This window comes from Lycium ferocissimum, chromosome 7, assembly GCF_029784015.1.
Source record: "Lycium ferocissimum isolate CSIRO_LF1 chromosome 7, AGI_CSIRO_Lferr_CH_V1, whole genome shotgun sequence".
NCBI classification, from domain to species: Eukaryota; Viridiplantae; Streptophyta; class Magnoliopsida; order Solanales; family Solanaceae; genus Lycium; species Lycium ferocissimum.
The window spans coordinates 23003223-23024924 of record NC_081348.1 but is presented as its reverse complement, the minus strand read 5'-3'; the positions used below and the strand labels follow the sequence as shown (position 1 = coordinate 23024924).

At 35.5% G+C, this 21702-nt stretch overlaps 3 protein-coding genes across 5 annotated transcripts; all 3 read right to left on the bottom strand.

The window, feature by feature from the left end:
* Positions 1 to 3626: 3626 nt before the first annotated feature.
* LOC132063866 (sphingoid long-chain bases kinase 2, mitochondrial) lies at positions 3627 to 9201 on the bottom strand. Of its 2 annotated transcripts, XM_059456597.1 has the most exons (12): positions 8918 to 9201; positions 8292 to 8368; positions 7011 to 7064; positions 6875 to 6934; positions 6217 to 6294; positions 6031 to 6077; positions 5898 to 5938; positions 5635 to 5719; positions 4957 to 5071; positions 4680 to 4802; positions 4472 to 4572; positions 3627 to 3919 (listed from the first exon to the last, which is right to left on the bottom strand). In XM_059456597.1, exons 1-12 carry the CDS (start codon positions 9081 to 9083, stop codon positions 3790 to 3792), a joined length of 1077 nt encoding a protein of 358 aa, XP_059312580.1. In that variant the 5' UTR covers positions 9084 to 9201; the 3' UTR covers positions 3627 to 3789. The 2 variants fall into 2 exon arrangements, with proteins under 2 accessions (XP_059312580.1, XP_059312581.1); XM_059456598.1 differs by lacking the exons at positions 8292 to 8368; positions 8918 to 9201 and adding an exon at positions 7513 to 7585 and having other exon boundaries at positions 7011 to 7042.
* Positions 9202 to 15770: 6569 nt separating this feature from the next.
* LOC132063865 (uncharacterized) lies at positions 15771 to 17472 on the bottom strand. Of its 2 annotated transcripts, XR_009416462.1 has the most exons (3): positions 16505 to 17472; positions 16184 to 16413; positions 15777 to 16101 (listed from the first exon to the last, which is right to left on the bottom strand). XR_009416462.1 is itself a non-coding variant. In XM_059456596.1 (2 exons), the coding sequence occupies exons 1-2, from the start codon at positions 16991 to 16993 to the stop codon at positions 16345 to 16347; spliced, it is 558 nt and encodes a 185-aa protein (XP_059312579.1). In that variant the 5' UTR covers positions 16994 to 17472; the 3' UTR covers positions 15771 to 16344. The 2 variants fall into 2 exon arrangements, 1 of the variants encoding a protein (XP_059312579.1); XM_059456596.1 differs by having other exon boundaries at positions 15771 to 16413.
* Positions 17473 to 17683: 211 nt separating this feature from the next.
* Positions 17684 to 18167, bottom strand: LOC132062029 (uncharacterized protein At2g29880-like). The gene is made up of 2 exons (XM_059454686.1): positions 17931 to 18167; positions 17684 to 17836 (listed from the first exon to the last, which is right to left on the bottom strand). Exons 1-2 carry the CDS (start codon positions 18102 to 18104, stop codon positions 17684 to 17686), a joined length of 327 nt encoding a protein of 108 aa, XP_059310669.1. The 5' UTR covers positions 18105 to 18167.
* Between the last annotated feature and the right edge of the window lie 3535 nt (positions 18168 to 21702).

Below are 21702 nucleotides of genomic sequence, written 5' to 3'. Positions count from 1 at the left end.
TGAGATAAAAAATGCGGTATTTGGTTTAAATGCTAACGGTGCGGGGGGTCCGGACGGGTATACCGGAAAATTCTTTCGGGCGACATGGAATATTATTGCTAAGGATATCAATGCATTCATTCTTCTGTAGGCATGAGCTTCCAAATATGTTACTAGCACTAACACCGGTATTCTTTTTTTGTTCCGATCTAAGACCAATTAGCCTTAGTAATTTTATCAATAAAGTGTTCTCGGGTAAATTATTCATGAGAGATTGGTGAAATTACTTCCACAACTAATTTCACCTCGACCATTCTTGTACAAGAAATAGTTCATGAGATAAGAATAAAGGTAAACAAATACGGTATTAAACCGGATATGGCAAAGGCATATGATAAGTGTCCCGCTTTTTCTAACAAAAGTGCTTAGGAAAATGGGGTTTGGAGAAATGTTGATAGACATGGTATACGATTCTCTCAAATAATTGGTACTCAATTTTGATCAATGGACGAGCCCGGGGTTTCTTTAAATCCTCGAGAGGAAGCAAGGGGGATCCTACTATCTCTACTTTATTCATCTTAGCGATGACAAGAGCATTAAATAGTCTTGAAGGAAGGGTATGTAGGATATGGAATGCCAAAATGGAGTCCATATCTTAATCATTTGGCATAAATGATACTATTATTTTCACTTCTACACAACCCCAAACTTTGAAGCTTGTCACACCTTGGCAGAATATGAAAAGATTAGTGAAAAAAAGATTAACAAAGAAAAGAGTGTTGTGTATTTGCATCATTTTGTACGAGTTCCCTTTTATTTATCTTGGAGTACCTATTTATCATGGGAGGAGGAGAATTGATTTAAGGAGATAATTGAAAGATCCGAATAGGTTAAATTCTTGGACCGGGAAACTATTGTCAATTGGGGAAGAACTACTCTTATTAATCACGTTCTTCGACTTACTATCATTGTGATCCTCCTTCAGGGGTTTTTGCTCAAATACATAGGCTATTTGCTTTAACACGGAGTAATTCTGTGGGAAGTTCGAAGCAAACAAATATGTAAGACAGGGTGGAATGGGATTTAAGTGCTTACAGGATTTGTCTAAAGCTTTGTTTGCCAAGCTATGGTGGAACTTTAGAACAAAGCAATCTCTATGGAGAACTTACATGAGTAACAAATACTTGAAGACGAATAATGCAGTCTTAGCACCATGGAAAGGAGGAACATATGTGTGGAAAAAAATGCTACAGTGTAGGGATGCTATTGATCGGATATTTGGTGGCAATTCTATTTCTTTTTAATAAAAGGAGCCTTAGTTCATAATATGCCTCCTAATTACCCTTGTGATTTTCTTTGTAGTATTAGTTAAAGAAGTACGGAGGGAGGAAGATGGAAGGAGGAGAAGCTAAGGGAATTGGTACCTAATGAAACTCACATTTTACGAACGACCACCCTAGAGGAGCAAGTAGATAAAGCATGGGACACAAGAGGTACTTTCTGTAGTTGCGTATCAAGTGGTAAGACAAAGAAGAGATCTAATAAACTATATGATTATATGTGGATCAAAGGTTACCTATAAAGATAGGTTTCTTTTATGGAAGCTCTAAATCCAAGTTGCCACATGATACTTTGAAAAAGTGGGGTTTCCAATTTGCGTCCGGATGCGGTTGTTGTGAGATAGCCCAGAGAGACTATAGCACATATTCTTAAATTCGAATATGGCTCAAGCAATCTAAATACTTTTACTGGTCCTCGCTAGTTTCAATATAACGGGTACAATTATCTCAAGTGATATCCATGCAAGAGCGAATCAACATATCGGAAAATATACCAAATTGTACCCGTGAATTATAGTGTGGGAATTATGGAAGAGGAGGAACAAAATAAGGAGGAAAAGTGTCTTTTTATAAGTACGAAATACCGGATTATGCATACTTTAACCTTGTTCATGAAAACTACAAGGAAAAACTTTAGGTATTCTCCTTATAGCTGGTTTGATCTGATTAAGGCCTTGCATGCATATTCCCCACATATAAAGATGATTCAAATTCAATGGAAACCTCCAGACACAGGGTGGATAAAGTGCAACATTGATGGGCATCTAGAGGAAATCCGTGCAAAAGTTCATGGAGTTATTGTATAAGAAATTCGAGGGAAACTGATGCTCAAGCTTAGAATGAAGGATGGCATTTATTCCGTCAAGCTCTTAAGTGTATGGATAGGATGGATATTCCTCAAATGGTTGTGGAGGCCGACTCTACAGATGAAGAATATAATGGAATTGTCCTAAATCATTAGTATAATGGAGGAAATATGGAGAATCGTAAAGAAGAACAATTGTGATCACTCATAACAAACTTGCGAGCTAACTTGGCTGCGGATAGAGGAAGTACATTGCTGAAATAACTTCATGAGATGGGCTTGGGAAGAAGCTAAAGAGTAGTATTCCTTACCTATCGAAAAGAGATAATGTACGGACGAGAATACAAAGTTTCAAGAGGAAGGATAAAGGGAGGAGAACAGAAACGGGATCAAAGTTCTCAAAATGAATAAGGGAATGGAGGTCCATTTTAATCTAATATGTGTGTTCGTTTTGCGGGTTTCATCTCTATGGTTTTTCCCCTATTGTTTGTTCATTGTGTGGTATCGGCACACAGGGTGTTCATTACGTTGGACGAGAAAATGATGGAAAAACCTCACAACACATTTTCAAGGAATAAAGAAAGGGCGAACAAGACTCTCAACATTGCATATTTAGAAACCCGAAATACAAATATCGCAAATTGCAAGTATCTCACAAAGGGTACTTTGGAATAAATGTCAACAATTCACAAGCGATTCAAATGAAGAACACGGATGATGGTCAATACCGAAAATACAAAGCAATAAGCGGATGGATAAAGCGATTTTTGAAGCTACACATTGTCAATCAAACAAATGCGGAAGAAAAGTGCAATCAACAATAGCAAAAGTGAAGAACAAGAAACAAACCTTGATTGATTCACCGCAAGGCGTTACGGATCCACGTCTCGAATCACCTAGCGTGATAATCACAAACGGAAACAATGGGTCATCTCGACGTTTGCACTCAAAAAAATAGTAGATTTAGCTAGCTTTCTTATTTTGCTTTTGTCTTTCTTATTTTGCTTTTCTCTTTCTTATTTGCAGACACTATCTGGTTTTGTTTAGTTCCTTTTTGATTATTAATAAAATAGTCACTAGGTGACAAAAAGCCTAGTGACCTTTTAAAAAAAAAAAAAAAACAAGTTACCATATAAAGGACTCCCCTTTTCATTTGTGTTAAGCAGGTATTACTGATGTGTATTGTCATTCCACATTAAAGTTTATGAAAAATAATACTAAGTTCGTAGGACAAATATGTATACGGAGTATTATTAATATACGAAAGCAATAAAAAGCCATAAAAACTTCACAATAATGCAAAATTTAATACCAAAACGATTTGTAATAATTCGGGTAACCGAACGACCCCTAAGAGCATGTCAGAAGAGTTCATAAAATCTTGATTTACGTTTTAGACATACAATATCATGCCCAAAATTTAAAGCTCTAATTTGAAGTTCTTCTACAATTTGCGGCCCGAATTGTTATAACTTGAAGTCGTGCAGAAAAGGACAATGAAGTACTAACAAGGCAAGTTCAAATCTAGCATTTCCAGTGGGTTCAATCTTGCGCAACTATGGGCTTAGAAAATGAAAATTACCACTTTGCCTCCAAAATGAAGTACAGAAACCAATTAATATAAGAATTTCCAAAATCATGTCTAAAAAGAAAAAAGACTAGGGATTAACAAATCAATTCAATAACACCAGGTAGTATGGAAAACTTCCTAGGTAGGAATCCTAAGAATTCTCCATCAGACTGCACATATATGGAGCCACTGCTGCCAATCTCTTCAATTTCAATTGAACGCGCCCTGCAACGACAAATAAAAACTGATGAGGAATCTCATAAACAAAAACTAAGCTAAGTAGATTATAAGCAGTTCATTTCAAGTGTCTCACATGTCAAACGAATCATGTACAAATTAAGAAAAGAGGCCGAATTTATACTCCTTGGCTTTTATGCTTTGACAAAGAATTTTTTTTGCATGGAGTGCTTCACAGGAAAACATAGATGAAGAGAAGAAAAAGCAGCCCAGTCACAGATGAGAGTCGTGATACAAGTCCAAACACACACATAACCCTTAAAGTGAGATCTTTGAGGTTCTAATGGATATTGCAGTATGATCGACCTGGGAAACCTCCAACACTAGAGGTATTATTAGAAAAACAAAGATCATAAATGCATTACTTTTTGAATAGCTGAAACAAAAATCAGCAACTATGTCTAAACTGACTTCTTTTGAAGATACAACATGCATCGTTGCACTAATGTAGTTTCGGAAATGGGGCAACTTGGAATTTACAATATGAATTTGAAGAGATGAAAACTGATTTTTTTTCTTTCTGAAGCAATGGTGGTATACCTTCGTGAAGATACATTTTTCACTGATAAGTGTGTCCCTTTGTACAGCTTATGCCCTTTGAGAACGAAATCATACCACTTGAAGTCCTGCAGAATGACGACCTGCACATAGAGTAATGAGTCATAGTAAGTCATACCTAAGCAGTTCCTGGAAAACAGTGATGTTGAAAATAATGACCAAGAACAGGGAAAGTGAAATTTTATTCCACCTCATAATCCCCGCTTGAGGGATTGGCATTTGGTGTAATCTTCATTCCGCCACCAAAATATTTTGCATTCCCAATGCAAAGAGCAGTTACTTGGGAACATACTTCCCATTCACCCTCATCAACCTAGATGACCATCATGTTTTTCTACTGTAAGTAAGGACAAACAAAGCAGAAAGACTGACTAATATATCGACTATGCATAGCAAAATGAACCGCCCCCTCGTTATCCTTAGAATAGTTGGGAGATACCCAATCCCAGTAGGTAAACCAAACTCACCTTGATCCTTAGATCTTGGTTATGGTGCCGAAAGAAAGCTTGCAAAGCACCAATAACATAACATAAGTTTCCAAATTTCTTGTACCTTGATGCATAATAACCTGCTTTTGCACTTCTGCAAAACATTAAGTGAATTATGAGGTTCAATCAAATGTATTTCCTGATCAGAAGCGGCAAACAAGAATAAGACTACTCAATGAGAATGGAATGAAGGCAACAAAGTGAGTAATTTTAGTTTCTTCCCTATAATTTGCTAGATGCTAGAATCAGTTCCCCTTTCATACAATGCCTAATTCTGGTGAAGACTCAATGCCTTGAAGGGGTAAATACAAGGGGACAGAACGGACTAGATTCAGAGAACGTAGAGGACGTGACGAGCCTGTCTAATCTTTTCATTCAATGCCTAATTTTGGTGAAGACTCAATGCTTTGAAGGGGTAAACACAAGGGGAAAATAGGGACACGACTAACCTGTATAATTTTCCTAGGAATTAGCACCTCACTTGCACCTTAACAAGAATCGCGATTTTATGAGGGTTTGGGAGCAATGGAATTAGGAATTACCAATCCTAATAATAGTGGAGCGGGAACGGAGCCAGGATTGCGGATTCCCTTCCCATCCCATCACCAAATGTCAAACATAACCTTAGACTTAGGAATTTCCAGAAACTGTCCTTACAGATGAATATCAGCAACATTGATGAAATAATGGGGTTCTCCAATTTCTCCAGCTATGCATCCAGCATCAATTTTGGATTTCAGCCCTACAAAACACCTAAATCAGACTTTCTTCAGCAAAGGAAGGAGAAGGACGAAGGATAGAAATACTGAAGCCGTTATTATAGAGTAGGATATCTCCTTTTATCCGCTTTTTTGGGTTAAGAAGGAATGTTTCAAATCAGACTTTTTTGCAACAAGAGATGGAGTCCTTGTGCCAAGTACCTTTAGCAATGCGTTCTATGGCGTCATGAGGATCATTTTTCCTGATGAAAAGCAAGACCGTCTATAAATATTGATAATCTATGTAAGGAATGACAAAAAATGAAGCTACAAAAACAGCAGAAGTTCCAGTTACCAGCCAAGCGTCCTGGCAAAGTCAGATCCGGTACCTAAGGGGATTATCTGTTAAGAAAGGACACCATTAAGGTATCTTCACGTGGTAATTGATACCAGGCAGTTTGCAATGCAATTAACACACAAAATGAACTTCACAATATCTCAAGACAATGTTTTCAATTTGATGTAAACAATGATGACTCACGCCAAGAGCAGTTGAATGGCTGGAGTCCATATCATGATTACAAACAGGTTTTCCACTGCAGAAGAAGCCATTAACAACCTGAAAATCACGAGTGTTAATCAATTGAGCCAAAACTTAACAGCAAGCATGGATATCATGTGCCAACAGAAAAGAAAACATGAATCCTGTTTGAGCTATAGTATCTGCTGGTTGCCACGGAAGTTGCAACAAGGAAAAGCCAACAGTAAGATCAATTTCAAGGAAAAAGTACTAAGGAAATTTTATGACTATGCCAAAATGATGATTTACGACCAGCCACCCATAATGGCAGATGAGTCTACCTTTAAACAGAGAAAACCTTACATGAGCACTATTTCACTTGCTCTTTAATTGTTATCTTAGCATATTTTAACTAGGTAGCAGTTCAAGGCTACTAGAAGAAATGCGAGTTATTAATTTTTCTTCTTATCTGAGTGTCTTTAGGTTGGCTCAACCTTTGTACAAAGCCCTAGAGAGGCTCAGAGGCAAATAAGGAAAAACAAATATAGAAATTTAACCGATATCCAAACACGAGCCCCGCCCACTCCTTTTCCTTTTTTGTGCTACCTACATGTACTTATGGAGATGTGTGAAAGCAGAAAGAAGAGATTTAAGATTTCAAGAAAGAAACAGGATGCACCTCATGAAGAGTTCCATCCCCACCAACTGCAATTACAGCATCAGCTCCTTCACGGATAGCCTGACAGTACAATTGAGATAAAAGTTTCTGCATTCCACCTGATACTAGCTTAAATCAGAGATGTTTAGGTGTTTACCTCTCTTGTTATGTCAATGGCATGAGAAGGACCTGAAGTTAAAGATTCGCATATCTGGTCAAAAATAGAGAGAACTTTTCACCTAAACAATCATTAACAAAGAACTACAGTAACATCTACAAGAGCAGCGTCATCGCATTAGACATTTTTCCAATTCAAGTTACAGCACGTGGATCTATTCCATGTAGGATGGGTATATTATCCTACCAGTTGAATTTTTTTGCAGAAATCAACTTATACAATACTCCCACCATATTCAATTCAGCATTGAGAATAAGTACAGGCTGACAAATGTTAGGTTATTTACTGGGAGAATACACAGTCTTATGTTGATACAGATAGCGAACACAATTTTGGGACAGCGAAAAGGGCAATAACATAATATCTTTGGGGTGGAAGGCAGTAATTTGCACCCACTAGCTATTTTCACTTTCTGATCCTAACAACTTAATAGAAAAGATGGGTATCATTGTTTATGAAACTTGACTAGAAATTTACATACATTTCATCAGAAAACTTATGGTTTGTTTATATGGTCCTCTATACTGGAGAAGGCCCATGTAGCTCTTATAACAGACTATCGCAATTATAACTTCAAACAGCACCTACACTTACCAAAAGAAAAAAACAAATTCAAACGGCATTTAGTTTGGCTGAGTATGGGCAAAACTCATCAGCTTACCAGACGACAAAAATAAATTTTGATTCCAGCAAATTATAAGGGAGTAGTTAAAGAAGCTGTTGCAGAATATCATGGCACAAATATTATGATACCTAGAATGGAATTCCTGAGAATTTGAGGATCTTTTGGATGCTCGTACATGCAAATGTGAGATGTTACCAAATGTGCTTCCCCCATTGTATTCATTTTTAAAGCCTTGACTTTTGGTAAAAACTTTTGTCCGTTTGTGAGTATTGACCACTACTGTATGTTAAAGTTGACTTCATATGAACATTCTCAATTCATCGATTAAATGGAAGGATCTCTCAGCATCATAACAATGAAATTCCGCCAAAAGCAACCATGGATGACACGAAATGAGGGAATTCACTTTCAAAAAGGGTAGACAATAAAGAAAAGCTCTGCCTTGTGAGCAATTACAAAGTTATAACTTCAGAAAATCTGCCTTAACATATTGGACAAAACAATGAAACATCAAATTCATAAGAAAATGCCATACATTCATAAAACCAATAAAATAAACATTGCAAAGTTTCTATCAAAATTTAGAAACTTTAATATTGAAATAGCAAAGAAAAACATAAGTTGGGAAAACTCACGTTACAGTCATTACCCAAGCGAGACCTAACATAAGGAAGTAGCTTCTTCCATTGCTGACCCGTAGTTCCATTAGCTCCTGCTCCAATAAAACCAAGAAAAATATCAATCAACAATTCCTTTAAACAAATTCAGTTCTATTCAAGCTCATTAAGCATATGTCAATCAACACCTTAAATCCCAAATACCTCGGCCTATTTCATTCCAATATAAAATAAAGAGACCACTTATGATCTAACTATGAAAAAGAGATTTGGGGATTCAATGCGAATTGTGTAGTAAGTAGGCACACGTCACAAGTTGAAAACCTGACTTGTCAACTACTCTGTCCCAATTGAAGTGTATTACTTTCCTTTTTGGTCTTTCCTAAAAAGAGTAAGTTATCCAATTCCAACATTCTACTTGCAAGTTTATGATCACAACATTTAAAGGACTACACACCTATTCTATTTAAGACCAGAACGTTCAAAAGTCTATTTTTGTTTATTAAACTCCGTGCGCAGTCAAACTAAGACAGTTAAATTGGGACGGAAAGAGTATTTAAATGGAGAATAGAAGAGGGAACAAACTCATTATTTCTCCCTTATCCAAAAAAAAAAAAATAGAAAAATTGGAAAAGGAACAAAACCTCGGGGATTGACGACGAAGACAAGGTCACGGCGGCGAAGGGAGGCGGTGCCGCTGCGGAGTATAGTGGTGAGATCTGATGGCATAGGAGGCTGTTGTTCTGCTCTGATTAATGATGGATTTCTCCCCATTGCAACTCCTACTACTACACCTTGATATATAATCATTCTACGGCTAATAAATTTTTATATAGTTATACACTGATTACGGCACACCTTTCTATGTGGGGCTTGGATGTTTTTGATAAGGATAAAGCAGTGAAAGTGAGATTAAAAAGGTGATCAATGGAGTGCTTTGAATGTTGAACAAATAAAAATAGGGGGCTTATTTGTTGAGTTGCGTAATTACTTGTATTTGAATAATGTGTACTAGTATTGGACTTTTTGAATCCTAATCCAGTACCTGTGTGTTGCGTCCTTTTGTTGGCAAAACTTATTTTGTTTTGTTTTTCCCTTTGGGCAAATGAAAGAGCATTTCACAAGAAATGTGATGTTTCAATGATAGGAAAAGGTTGTCCGATGGGATCTCTTTTGGACTCATTGGGCATTACTCAATAACAATTACAACCCGTTGCTCAGATTGAGCGTTTTTGTTGGCACTAACAGCCTATTTGGATGAACTTAAAAAAAGCAGCTTATAAGCTGAAAATAGCTTATAAATCAAAAAAAAAAAATTAGAGTAGCTCAATTTATTTGGCCAACTTTTTTTTTTTTGGCTTATAAGCTGTTTTCAGTTTATAAGCTACTTTAGATAAGCTAAGTTAAAAGGTCCAATTATTTTTTTGGACTTACTAAGCACAAAATAGGCATAAGCTGGCCAACCAAACACTCAAAAAAGCTAAAAACAACTTATAAACTGTTTTCAGCAACTTATAAGCCAATCCAAACGAGCTCTAGTATATGTATTGTTTTTGTTATTTTAAAGGGAACAGGGTCAAATATACAAACTATTAGAAATGGATTATTTTTTTACTCTGTTATGTTTCATGCTCAAAAATTTCCTTGCCGTAAGCAGGGGCAATTTTGATTGTTTTACACTATCAGAATCTACATGTAAGCCTTCTATAAATACGAAATTTATAATCTTAAAAATAAGATATATTATTTGGTATAACATACAAAGATAACTTTATGATACACAAATTTCTTACGCTGAAAGTGCATATAACTTAAACTCTTTTTAAAAAAAATTATAATACAATAGCATTTCAATATGATAGATTAAAAAATTGAAATTTATTTTTTATTGTATTCTACCTCTCTATAATATCATTTACCTATAACAATAACATCACTCTTTGTAAAATTACTTCCCTATAAATGTTTCACTCACATATATATACTCCTTATATCCCACTTCATTTCATTTGAAACTAAATTTTTAGTTATTTTGTAACTTACTTTAATACATGTGTAATCTTGTTAACAGTTTTTTTTGTTTACGTTAGTCTGATAGGTTAATCGCTTAATTTCTATTTAGTTGATTAGTGATCTAAATAATCAAGATACTATTTATCTTAGTCAATGAAGTGGTGGAGAATAATGATGCCTTGAGTTTAATTCTCAGTAAAGGCGAAAAAAATATTTGGTGATTTTTTCCATCTAGTAGCAGGTACTCCATAAAATTAGTCAAGGTATACACAAACTCATCCCGAACACCATAATAATAATCATTAAAAAAAAATAACAGACAAGATTGCAACTAGTGAAGCGGACTGCATATTCTACTTTGCTTAGGAGCCATTTGGTTTTGGATTTATGTAGATGAAATTCGACACATAAAATCTAGTACTAATTTTTATATTGTATAGCGGTCAAGCCTTTGAGTTGAGCCGCGGGGAGGAGACGTTTCATCTTAGTTCTTTTGTGTCAAACTGCAAGAAGAAGTGTTTCATTTACTTCTTCACCAAAGTTGGGATGGAGAATTCGCCATGTATGTTTTCGAGCAACTACAAACCAGGATGTTCCATGTGTTTTACTCTTCAAACAACAAGAGGATAATGCTTTATAAGGTACTCTCGTCAAGACTGCAAAAACAAAAGTACTTTTAATATCTTTCTTGTCGAGCCACAGTGAGGAATGCACCAAGTGTTTCCTCACCAACCATGTGGACACACTTGCATTTTCTTGGTGACATTGATACCATTTGAGCGAAAAGTTTTACTATGTGCCCCACACAACTGATATTAGTTGTGTGAGACTCTTTTTTGTGAGATAAAGAAGTGGACCCATATCTTACATTTTTGGGTCCACAAATTTTGAGTCCACAAAAAAGAGCCTAGCACAACTCATGTCAGTTGTATAAAGCACATTTTAAAATTTTCCCCATTTGAGCTATCTTGAAAACCTAAAAAGGGAAACGATTTTGGAGGCTAGACAACACGCCATTTTTGCATGAAATGCTATGACCCAACTAATGATATCGATGCCAACAACACGACACTTCATTTCAGCATGATGGACTGCACATGCCACGACACTTCAAGTCAGCATGAGGGTCAATTACGCTTCAAGTCGTTATGGTGGATATTCATTCTTAATGGTCTTTTTCACTCAAGCTACGTTGATGCTTTCAACTATAAATTCCCTTTAGATTTAAATCAAAAGTAAATATAATTATCAAAAAAAAAAAAAAAAGTCAAAGATCTTACCATGTGTTGATGCGGTCTCTTGGAATCATAGAAGTATTCGTAGCTGCCCTTCAAAGAGAGGTCATAGCTAATGAGATTATGGAGAACTCAAGGTATGCAAGTCAAATTTAGAGAAGAAAACCGCGACAATTTGTTATTGAATTGAATTCTCCGAGTTAGAGAATTAGACCAAGAAAATGAAAGGTAAATTAATCCTCGAGTTAAACACAAATACCAAGTCGTGGGCCTGAAGGTTATGAAAGACAACATTGATTGCAATTAAATTCCCAAAAAAAATATTCTTAAAATCTATATCCATGTTGAGCAGTAAACGGAGCATATTACACCTCTCCAAGAAACCTATTTATCTTTTTTCTCCTTTTTTGGCAATTTCTCCTTCATTATCTTCCTTCAACTTATGTTAAAAAGGGCTAAAAGACTACATTATCTCTCCCCTTTCCCTATAATTAATGTTAATATTTCATTAATATACATTGATGTTGTACGACTTGAAATTTTTCCTACCAAAAACTCATTTCAATTATCTCTTCCCCTTCGCCATAATTAACATTTATTAATAGCTATTAATGTTGTGGTATTAATATTGCACCTCTTCACACAAGAACCAACCGTTTTAACTTTTAGCTAAAGCTTACTTGCATTTGCGACGTGACTATTGAATAGTCAATACATACAAATTCAACAGTGACTATACAAATGGAGCCAAGAAAATGGTAATGCTCATAATTGAGCATGGTTCAACTTTGGTTGAATTGTTGTCCTCCTAATTTAGGGCTCTCATTTCAATCCCTCCGTTTACATGTATGGTCTTTTTATAACCATTTTGTTCAAGAAAAAAGCATGAACACGTATGTTCATTTTATTTTTCATCAATGCCTTTCTCAACTTTAACCACTTACTCCTCCTTCTCTGTATGTACTTTCTACTTTCTTCACCCAATTTTCCCTTTCTTATTTTATGCATTTGTGTGGTCATGCTTTTATATTTTAGAGTTTGAAGCCTAAAACGGCCTCCTCGCCTGCTGACTTCTTCAAATTCTGGCACTTAATTCAATGATATAGGTTTAGACACAAGGCTCCAACAACTTACTTACTAAGCTTGGTGAAAACTCACATATTACTTTTTATCAGGTAATTTTAAATTTTTTAGTGTATAGTTTTATTGACAAATTTTCGTACGTGAATCAAAGTAATTCGATTTACTCAAGAGTACTTCATGGTTATACATAGTTCTAGAGGATCTTATGATCTTTTCTCAAAGTTTTTCTTATGTATGGACAATTATTGTTATTGCTTCTCTAATTAATTTCTGAATTTTTGTCTTTGTTTTCGTATTATCAATTTTTTCTTATTTTCCTTCTATTTTAGTGTATTTGCCTTTTGTTTTTGGTATTATAAAAAGTTATCCTTTCGGTGTCTTTTTGAAGAGTTGTTTGGTGAACAATTGCTAGCATCAATGAAGATTTGAGTAGAGGCCTAAAGGCAAGGATAAAGATATCAATTAAATTTATACAAAAATGCTTTTGGTATGTGTGTGTATATATATACTCTTTGATATTTTTCTCTTTCCAAATCTTGACATATTTGAAAGTGAAAAATTTCTCCATTTTCTTTGATTTACAAGTGGTGATAAGCATTTGAGTAGTGTGAATAACGGGAACAAGTCCAGGTAAATTATCAATTGGATACAATATATGAGGGATTAACAACTGACCGGAACTAACAAACAATAAAATTTTGTATAGAGGCTAAGTATACAAATGGTATTGTCACTCTCCTCCTTTATTCGTGATTTTCTTTTTAATTATTTTATGACGATAACTAAACTTTTTGCAATTACGGTAAATGAATATTGATTATTCTATGTTATTGAAACAAATAGGCTTGGGGTATCTTAATTGGAAATATGATATTGCATAAACAGAGAGAAAAGTTTGATGCGTATCTACTCTTCAACCACATCTTTGCTTAGAAATTTTAATTGGAATGCATATTTAATTGATTTTTTTTAATCTATTTTAAGAAATATTTCAGACTATTTTTTGTCTTTCAGGACTCACACTCTTAGCTATAATTCCGATAAAAGAAATTGTGATTTAATTTACTTATAAAATTATATTTTGTACGCATATACATATAAAAAAAAATCTTTTATCTCGATTAAATATTTTTTCATAAATCGTCTGACGTCTCTTAAACAGCGCGAAGCGCGGCAATTTCACTAGTCCTTATATAAACAAGGATACAAACTTCAGGGAATTAAAAGACTACCAAATCGGTAGTCATGTGCATGATCTGGCCCAAAATCAAAACGAGTGAAATTTAAGTATTATTTTTTAAAGACACACAACATAAAATGTCAATTATTTGTATATAAAACGTGCGAATTAATTTCAATGAAAAATAGAATCGAGCAAAGGTTCTTTTATACAAGATTCTTGCTCTACTGTACTTCAAGCCTCGTTACTACGACTCAGTAAGTCTATATCGCGACAAGTCTTAAAGTAGGAAAACTTGTACATACATAAAGTTTATTGAGTTTTTCATGCAAATTTTAGCTTAAATTCAATTGAGTTAGACAATTAATTTGGACTGTATAAATTAAATAAGTTCATTTATTAATAAGCCTAAGGTCCACTTTATGTGAAGGCCCAACTCATGTCGTGTGGCAATTGACATGGCATGTCTAGTCAAATTCAAGGCCTGCGAGATGACATCACGTGTTCAAATGACATGACAACTCTAGTCTAAACAAGAACCAATTAAAAATCGCTAAGTATCCAAAATGATGTGTCTTGGCCAATTACATGCCTTATCACATAGTTTTAGTATAGACTTGATGACTCACATGAGCCAATCAAAAGCAAGCAAGAGAGTTCATATGCAACGGGACTGTCTACCGCTACAACTATAAATAGGGGCGTTACCTAACTCTATTAACATTCATAATTGAAGAGAAGACATTCATAAATTCCTAAAGACATCCACAATCATTAGGAGTCTGTTTGGAAAGCCACCTGGTAATTGGAATTGGTGTAATTACTAGGGTGGTAATTACACAGCCTGGTTATTACACAGCATAGTAATTACAATGACTTGTTTGTTTGTCAGAGGCTCAGAGCGTAATTACAGTGTAATTCCCTCTGTCCTGTTTGGTTGAACAAATATAATTACACGGCTAAGCTAAAAAAAAAAACAGATTAACATATAAATAAGTTTTCTTGTATATATATAAATATTGTGAGGTATTTAAAATAAATATTTTTCTGCAAAATTATATTAAATAACTATAAATAATATTATTACTTAGCCGAATTAGCCGGGCTCTAATGCAAGCATCTAACACCCAATAAAAAACCAATATTTTTTTCAGCTATCAATCAATATTGCATTATAGCCACGGAAGTTACTATATGTATCAAAACATCTCGTGCAGTTAAAATGCCACAACATTGGGTTGACAATATCTATTACAAAATGAATAGAAACTTTACAGTAATGAAGTCAATGAACCACTTGTTGGACACTTCTTAGATGACTTAAACCTGTAAAGATACTTCTAAACAGAGATGGAAATCCACTTCCATTTCACTACAAATCCACCCTCCTATTAATATCACGATACTTATGCACCAAAGAACTTTTATCAGAAAAATTTAAGCGACCATGAAGAGTAAAAGTTCAAGTCCATGAAAAACAAGGTGATTCACACAAACCATATAGAGCGACTTTTACCAACAAAAAAAACAAAAAAGAAGCAAGAAGAGAAAATTACAGCAAGATTCACAGCAAGCTAACCCCAAGTTCCTAATATTCAATTATGATAGACTAATATCTGAGTTACCAAAGATCGTAGAAAAGGATATACAATGAAGTTTTACACGATAAACCTTGCAGCCTTTAATTACTCTACCTTTAAGCACTAATTAGTTTCCAATTCTAAATTTCTTTCTGGCCAACCTCTTACATCTACCTATTTTACAAAATAGACTGGTGGCTATACCCTTGCTTCAAGTGACAATGACCTACTCTGTCCCTTTCAACATATGCTATTCTACCTTATTGCTCTAGCATTCCATATCTGTTGAGCTATCCCATCTCTTAGATTGCACATATATTGTTTGTCAACATCCTCCGTCGGTCCTCGTCCAAGTTCTTCTTCATCCGAATCAATCAATATCATCCAAATTGTGGGAATCTTCTATTTCCTCTTCCACGTGTTCTTCAAAATATGAATCGTCCCCCGGTTCCACTTACGAATAAAATTATGAAGTATACAACATGATAGCACAATCCAACCTTGTTTTTTGATGGAATATGGAGGAGGAGTCGTTAATATAGGAATCTTTTTTTCAAAACGAAGAAATGTCCTCTCCATGACATTTCGAAGCTTTGAATGTCTCAAGTTAAAGAGTTCACGAGCATTTTGTGGTGCTTATGTTTGGCTCCATTCTCTCAAATGATATCGTACACCACGATAAGGTGCTAGAAATCCCTTTGTATTTGCATAGCCTGCATCAACTATGTAATATCTTCCTACAAAATTACAGGCACCAACTTAAATATTTTAGAAAAGTAAATAAATAAATAATGGATGTCTGAATTAACGCTAAATTACCATTTTGAATTTTCAACTTATTTTCTGATCTCTCCCAAACAGCATTTCTTAAAACTCTAGAATCTGAAGCAGAGCCTTCCCAACCAACAAGCACGTATTGAAAGTTCATATCAAAATCTACCACAGCAAGGACATTTTGAGAAAGAACTCCTTTACGATTTCTATATCTTGGTTGCTCTTCCACGAATTAATGCAGGAATGTGAGTTCCATCTATAGCTCCAAAACAATCCTTCAAAAAGCTTACAATGATTTTAAGATATAGGACAGAACAATTAATAACTTTTAGTTAGTAAAAGTAAAATGTAATGCTAAAAACTAACCTTGAACCAAGGATAGAAAAGTGGATTAGAGGATATTTCTTGCGGGATACTTCTTCCTACCTGCTTGACATAGTGTTTTCCTAAACGTAGACAAGCTTTCAAGCACTTGTTAAAATACCGACTAATTGTTTCTCCTGAATGTTGAAAACGATTTTGCACAACTCTATTCCTCTCATTATAAGCTAACGTAAATAGAAATATAGCCAACTGTTCCTCAACTCTAACTGTTCTTGAATCAGTTAATAGACCTCTTGTTTTCATCTCATCTACAAGTTGTAAGAAACATCCAACACTCATACGTAGTAGGTCATAGCATCCACGAGGATGTCCTTCAGTCAAATCTTTAATAAAATCTGCTCCAGTTAAAATTGACCAGTGCACTCTTTCTTTTGGTCCAACACCTAAATATTTTCCAATAATGCTAACTAAAAGTACACATTTTGCAAGAAACATCATGAATTGATCTTCAATTGCCATCCTATTTGACATAGAAAAGAATTAATTTTCCAACTGTAATGGCATAAGAAAAAGCATAATACTCTTATAATGTCAACTTGGAACAAAATGTAGCAGAAATTCAAAACAAAAAAGAGATAACATAATAATTTCATGTCAAACTTTAACAAAACATATGATAAGTTGCCAGCAAAACACTTAGGAATATATAATCCAAAAGAGAACAAGATATTAGCCCATAACATTGCTCAAACAACAAAACATGCTTTTAACGACATCACTCAAATAAAGCAAGTTTGCTCATGGCCCATTTCTTCCGAAGTTAAGGGAGCCATAGCGAAAGAATTCAAAGATTTCTCTCATTTGTTAGGAGGTCAATAATTTGTATATTCCATTCATCACACAAGCCTAGTTCCAATATCAAAGGCATTAATTTCTCCGCAGACGTGTTTTTTGGTTCATGTTGTAGCCTTATTTGTTCCTCAGCTATTGATGTCTATCTATCAATGATTTAGCCAAGCCGTCTTCCAATAGAGTTTCTAATTCTTTTTGGACGTGATGTCAAAGTTGGTTGCTCGGCTAAACGTCGTTTTCTGCTCTCTTATCTTGACTAGATGATTGAGTTACTTCATTACTCGTAAAGTTTATATTCGATCAAAACATCCATGGTCATTGTCCACAAATTGTACATCTTCGAAGTGTGTAGTAACTTTTTCGAGCTAGCTATATCATCATCGGAAAACTCATTTTGAAAATCCTCGAGATCATTAATTTCACACCCATTCCTACCATCGGAACGGTATCTCCAAAAATCAAAGCCAAAGTACTATAATCTGGCAGCTTCTTCGTTCTATATTGAGCATCTTTTGGGTGAGCCTATTATATAATCAATAGTCTTAAATCAGAAAAACGAATAACTTAAATTCAAACTCATCTATTGAAAAAAAAAGAAAAAGAATATATGACTCACTGCAAATGTTTGCTCCCAGACATCATCTTCAGCATCAACTTTTCGAGTTTCCTCATTCCACCCAAATCCACTATGTTGTATCATTCTCTTCATAGTAGCATATGTTTTCTTCAATGTCCTCATCCTATTTTTCATTTTAGTCTTATCTAACTTGTCCCCGTATAGCTTATTCATTTCTCTTTCTACACCATCCCATCCTTCGGTCGTTATTAAACCTTTTCAAATTACTCCCTTCGTTCCACTTTGTGTACCGATATTTATTTAGTTCGCTAGACAAATGATAACTTTCTAAATTTAAAATAATTTAACTTAAACTTCTTATTATACATTTAATGAGAAACTTTATTACCATACAAATGTTACTGAAGGGTTACATTACAAATTTCAAAAGTTATGTTTCAATTTTAAATTTTGTAGTTATTCAAATTTTATCACATAAATTAAAATTGAGAGAGTAATAACAACAACAACAAATTCAGTGTAGTCCCATAAATAGGGCCTGAGGAGGGTAGGATGTGCGCATATCTTACTCCTATCTTTATGGGTGGAGAGGTTGTTTCCAATAGACCCTATTTATGGGATGTGATGCATGGTATCAAAAAAAAAAATATGACAACAAAATAGCAAGATAAAAAACAAACAAGGCAACATATAATAATACACATCGAAGATGAGAAAATACGCAATTACTAACTAATAATACTAATAAGGAGACGCTCGGTGACCTGCTAACCTTCTAGCCTAATACTCGACTTCCACACCTTTCTATCTAGGGCTATGTCCCCAGTAAGCTAAAGCTGTGTCATGCCCTGTCTAATCACCTCCCCTGTTGTTTTTTTTCCCGGCCTACCTCTACCTCTCATAACTCCTCTTATAGTCAACCTCTCAACTTCCTTACTGGCGCATCCACACACCTTCTCTTCACATGCCCGAACCATCTAAGTCTCGCTTCCCTCATCTTATCCGCCACGGGAGCCACTTCCACTGTCACGACTCAAACTGATGGGCCGTAACAAGTGCTCGACCACTACTGGCCAAGCACTCCTATACTTGCATTTACTGCTCACTGACTATCCCGGCCCATACACAATTTGAATCGAGCCGTCCGTTTCCCGAACAATCAACATAAGAGACACTGCACCGGAACTCACGGCCAACACATACATATAAACATAAGCACTGAGAGTAACGACGCGAGCCGATTTGGCCGACACATATATACTGTACAACAAAATAAACGCTGCCGACAAGGCGCATAACATCACGACTACATATCACGTACGGACCTCTATAGAGTACAAGCGTAGAAGGACGGGGACAAGGCCCCGCCCGCGCCCATATATGTACATAACAGAATAGCATACCAAAAGGGCTGTAGCTCCGGATCAATGGAGCGTACTGACTGCCGCTGAGGGGAGGTCCTACTGCTGTGAATCGTCGGGCTGGCTATCTGATCCTGCGGGCATGAACGCAGCGTCCACAAGAAGGGACGTCAGTACGAGTAATGTACCGAGTATGTAAGGTATGAATAATAACATAGTAAGGGATGTAAAGTATGAATAATAACAGAATGGAAATATAGAGCATATCGTAAGATAAAAAGAGTAACACCCATACATATGAGTGCCTCTTAGGGCGGATGCCATGCATGCTTAGCTTTCTTTGAAAAACATTTCTTGTTCATGTATACATAAAATAGAACATATCATGTTACCGAGGCGTCGACTCCGATCCATTTAACCACATATGTCCTGCGTCCGGGATGATATCATGTCATATTATACCAGCTGATCAGGTGGCCATGCGTCTATAGCGCCTCGCCCTTTTTCCCATATTCCCCATATATATATATATATATATATATATATATATATATATATCATATGCATATATCATATAAGCGGCGTACGGGGAGAGCCCAAGAAAAGTTATGTCTCTATCGGAGTGACGTAAGGTCGGTAACCTCCGATTATATTATGGAATAATCATGGTTGCTTTGTCTCACCTTGAAGGAACAATTATTATAAGGTGGGACTATCAATGAAGAATAACATCAAGAGAAAACATAGAATAGGATCATAAATCTCATAAGCATCTACATAGAATAGGATCATAAATCTCATAAGCATCAATTCATATACTTTGGAATCTCTAAAAATAGTCATCATCCATGAATAAAATTGAGAAATCAAGAAATAGCTCAACATTCTCATATCGTTATTGAAATCGTAAACTTGAAACCTTTAAACACGGAATCATCATCATCATAATTATCGTAGGAAAATATTCCCTTCTTTGACATCATCATTATGATTGTGAAAACAGATTCATCGTTGTTATCATAAGAGCTCACGGAGCCATAAATCTCTAATTTAGAAAATACGAACATTTTGAAAAACATTTATGAATTATTAGGAAAGGAATTATGTCTTGGAGTCATAAACATCTAACTTTTGAAAACCAGGAAGATATGGAAACATTTATGAAGTCATAACATCGGAATCATGCCTTTGAAAGAAAGGGACGAGCCTTAGCATACACAATTCGGCCTCCAATTATCTCTGACATTCGTTCGAGCTCGCAAGTCTATTTAAGAGGATTCACACATCGTTAGAATCATCGTAGTATATTCGTGCTAAGCTCTCAAGTCGACTATTTTATATCTTGCTAAAAATCGGGCGGCCTCCGTTTATATGCCTAGTCGGAATCTCAATTCGGCAACCAACAACAACAACAACAACAATACCAGCATCAATAACGTCATTTCCAACTCCAATATGTACCATAAAACGGTAACCACGCCGGCTTCCGTAACTTCCATAACTAACCAACTTACTACACAATCATTTAACGACTTTATCTCCGTAATTAAGTCTTAAATAATACCAAAAGAGAAAGATTCATACCTTCTTTCTTGTTAAGACAGCAATATCCTCAATATCCACGCTAAAATCCACCGCAAAACAACACTAGAATCACAACCATGTGTTACCGGACCTAAACTACTACTCCGTATTTTGAAAATTGCTCACTTTTTGTTTTCCTCACTCTCTCTCTTCAATTTCTGGAATTTTCTAGCAAAATCTGATGGAAAAAGGGGGTTATTACCCTTTATATAGGGGTCAAATTCGGGTCGGATTCACGGGTCGGGTTATTACCCTCTATCAACTGAACTTGTAACGTCCATAATTCTCTACTCCGATGTCCTATCGACGAGCGGTTTATTGCGTTGGAAACTAGACTCGAAGAACTTCATTTTAAGCTTTTGTTTCACCTTAAAACACTTCATATGCTAAAAGATATTCGTCCCCCAAGTTGGACCAAAATTTTCACACAAAACATTACCCATCCTTTCTCCAAAGTCGTACTACTTCATTTCTTCCACTCATTTCCTTATAAAACCTTCCGGTATACCTTATATACATCCTTCACTCATTAAATATACTTAATAATGTTTACTCCTTATATTCCAAAGTGGTTTTACTTAACCCTAACTCAACGTACTTATATGTTTTAAATTTGATAAGTGCTCTTCGAAGATACGGGGTGTAACATCCACCTTGCCCCATGTAGCTTCGTTCCTAATCATATCCCTTCTAATATGCCCACACATCCATCTGAGCATCCTCATCTCCGTTACACTCATCTTCTGGACGTGGGCGTTGTCGACTGCTCAACCCTCTGCCCCATACAACAAGATCGGTCTAACCACCCTGTAAAATTTACCTTTAGACCAAAATAGAGAGAGTAATAAATTGTTAAATATGGCTAG

Excerpts from the sequence above, each read along its gene's own strand:
- LOC132063865 (XM_059456596.1), bottom strand. The coding sequence starts at position 16,993 with ATGTCAAATAGGATGGCAATTGAAGATCAATTCATGATGTTTCTTGCA. Across the intron at positions 16,414-16,504 it reads TTTTCTATCCTTGGTTCAAG|GATTGTTTTGGAGCTATAGA; the intron begins GTTAGTTTTTAG and ends AGCTTTTTGAAG.
- LOC132063866 (XM_059456597.1), bottom strand. The coding sequence starts at position 9,083 with ATGATTATATATCAAGGTGTAGTAGTAGGAGTTGCAATGGGGAGAAAT. Across the intron at positions 6,078-6,216 it reads GCCATTCAACTGCTCTTGGC|ATAATCCCCTTAGGTACCGG; the intron begins GTGAGTCATCAT and ends CTTTCTTAACAG. Across the intron at positions 5,939-6,030 it reads TTTGCCAGGACGCTTGGCTG|GAAAAATGATCCTCATGACG; the intron begins GTAACTGGAACT and ends GCTTTTCATCAG.
- LOC132062029 (XM_059454686.1), bottom strand. The coding sequence starts at position 18,104 with ATGAATAAGCTATACGGGGACAAGTTAGATAAGACTAAAATGAAAAAT. Across the intron at positions 17,837-17,930 it reads TCTGGGAGCAAACATTTGCA|GCTCACCCAAAAGATGCTCA; the intron begins GTGAGTCATATA and ends ATTATATAATAG.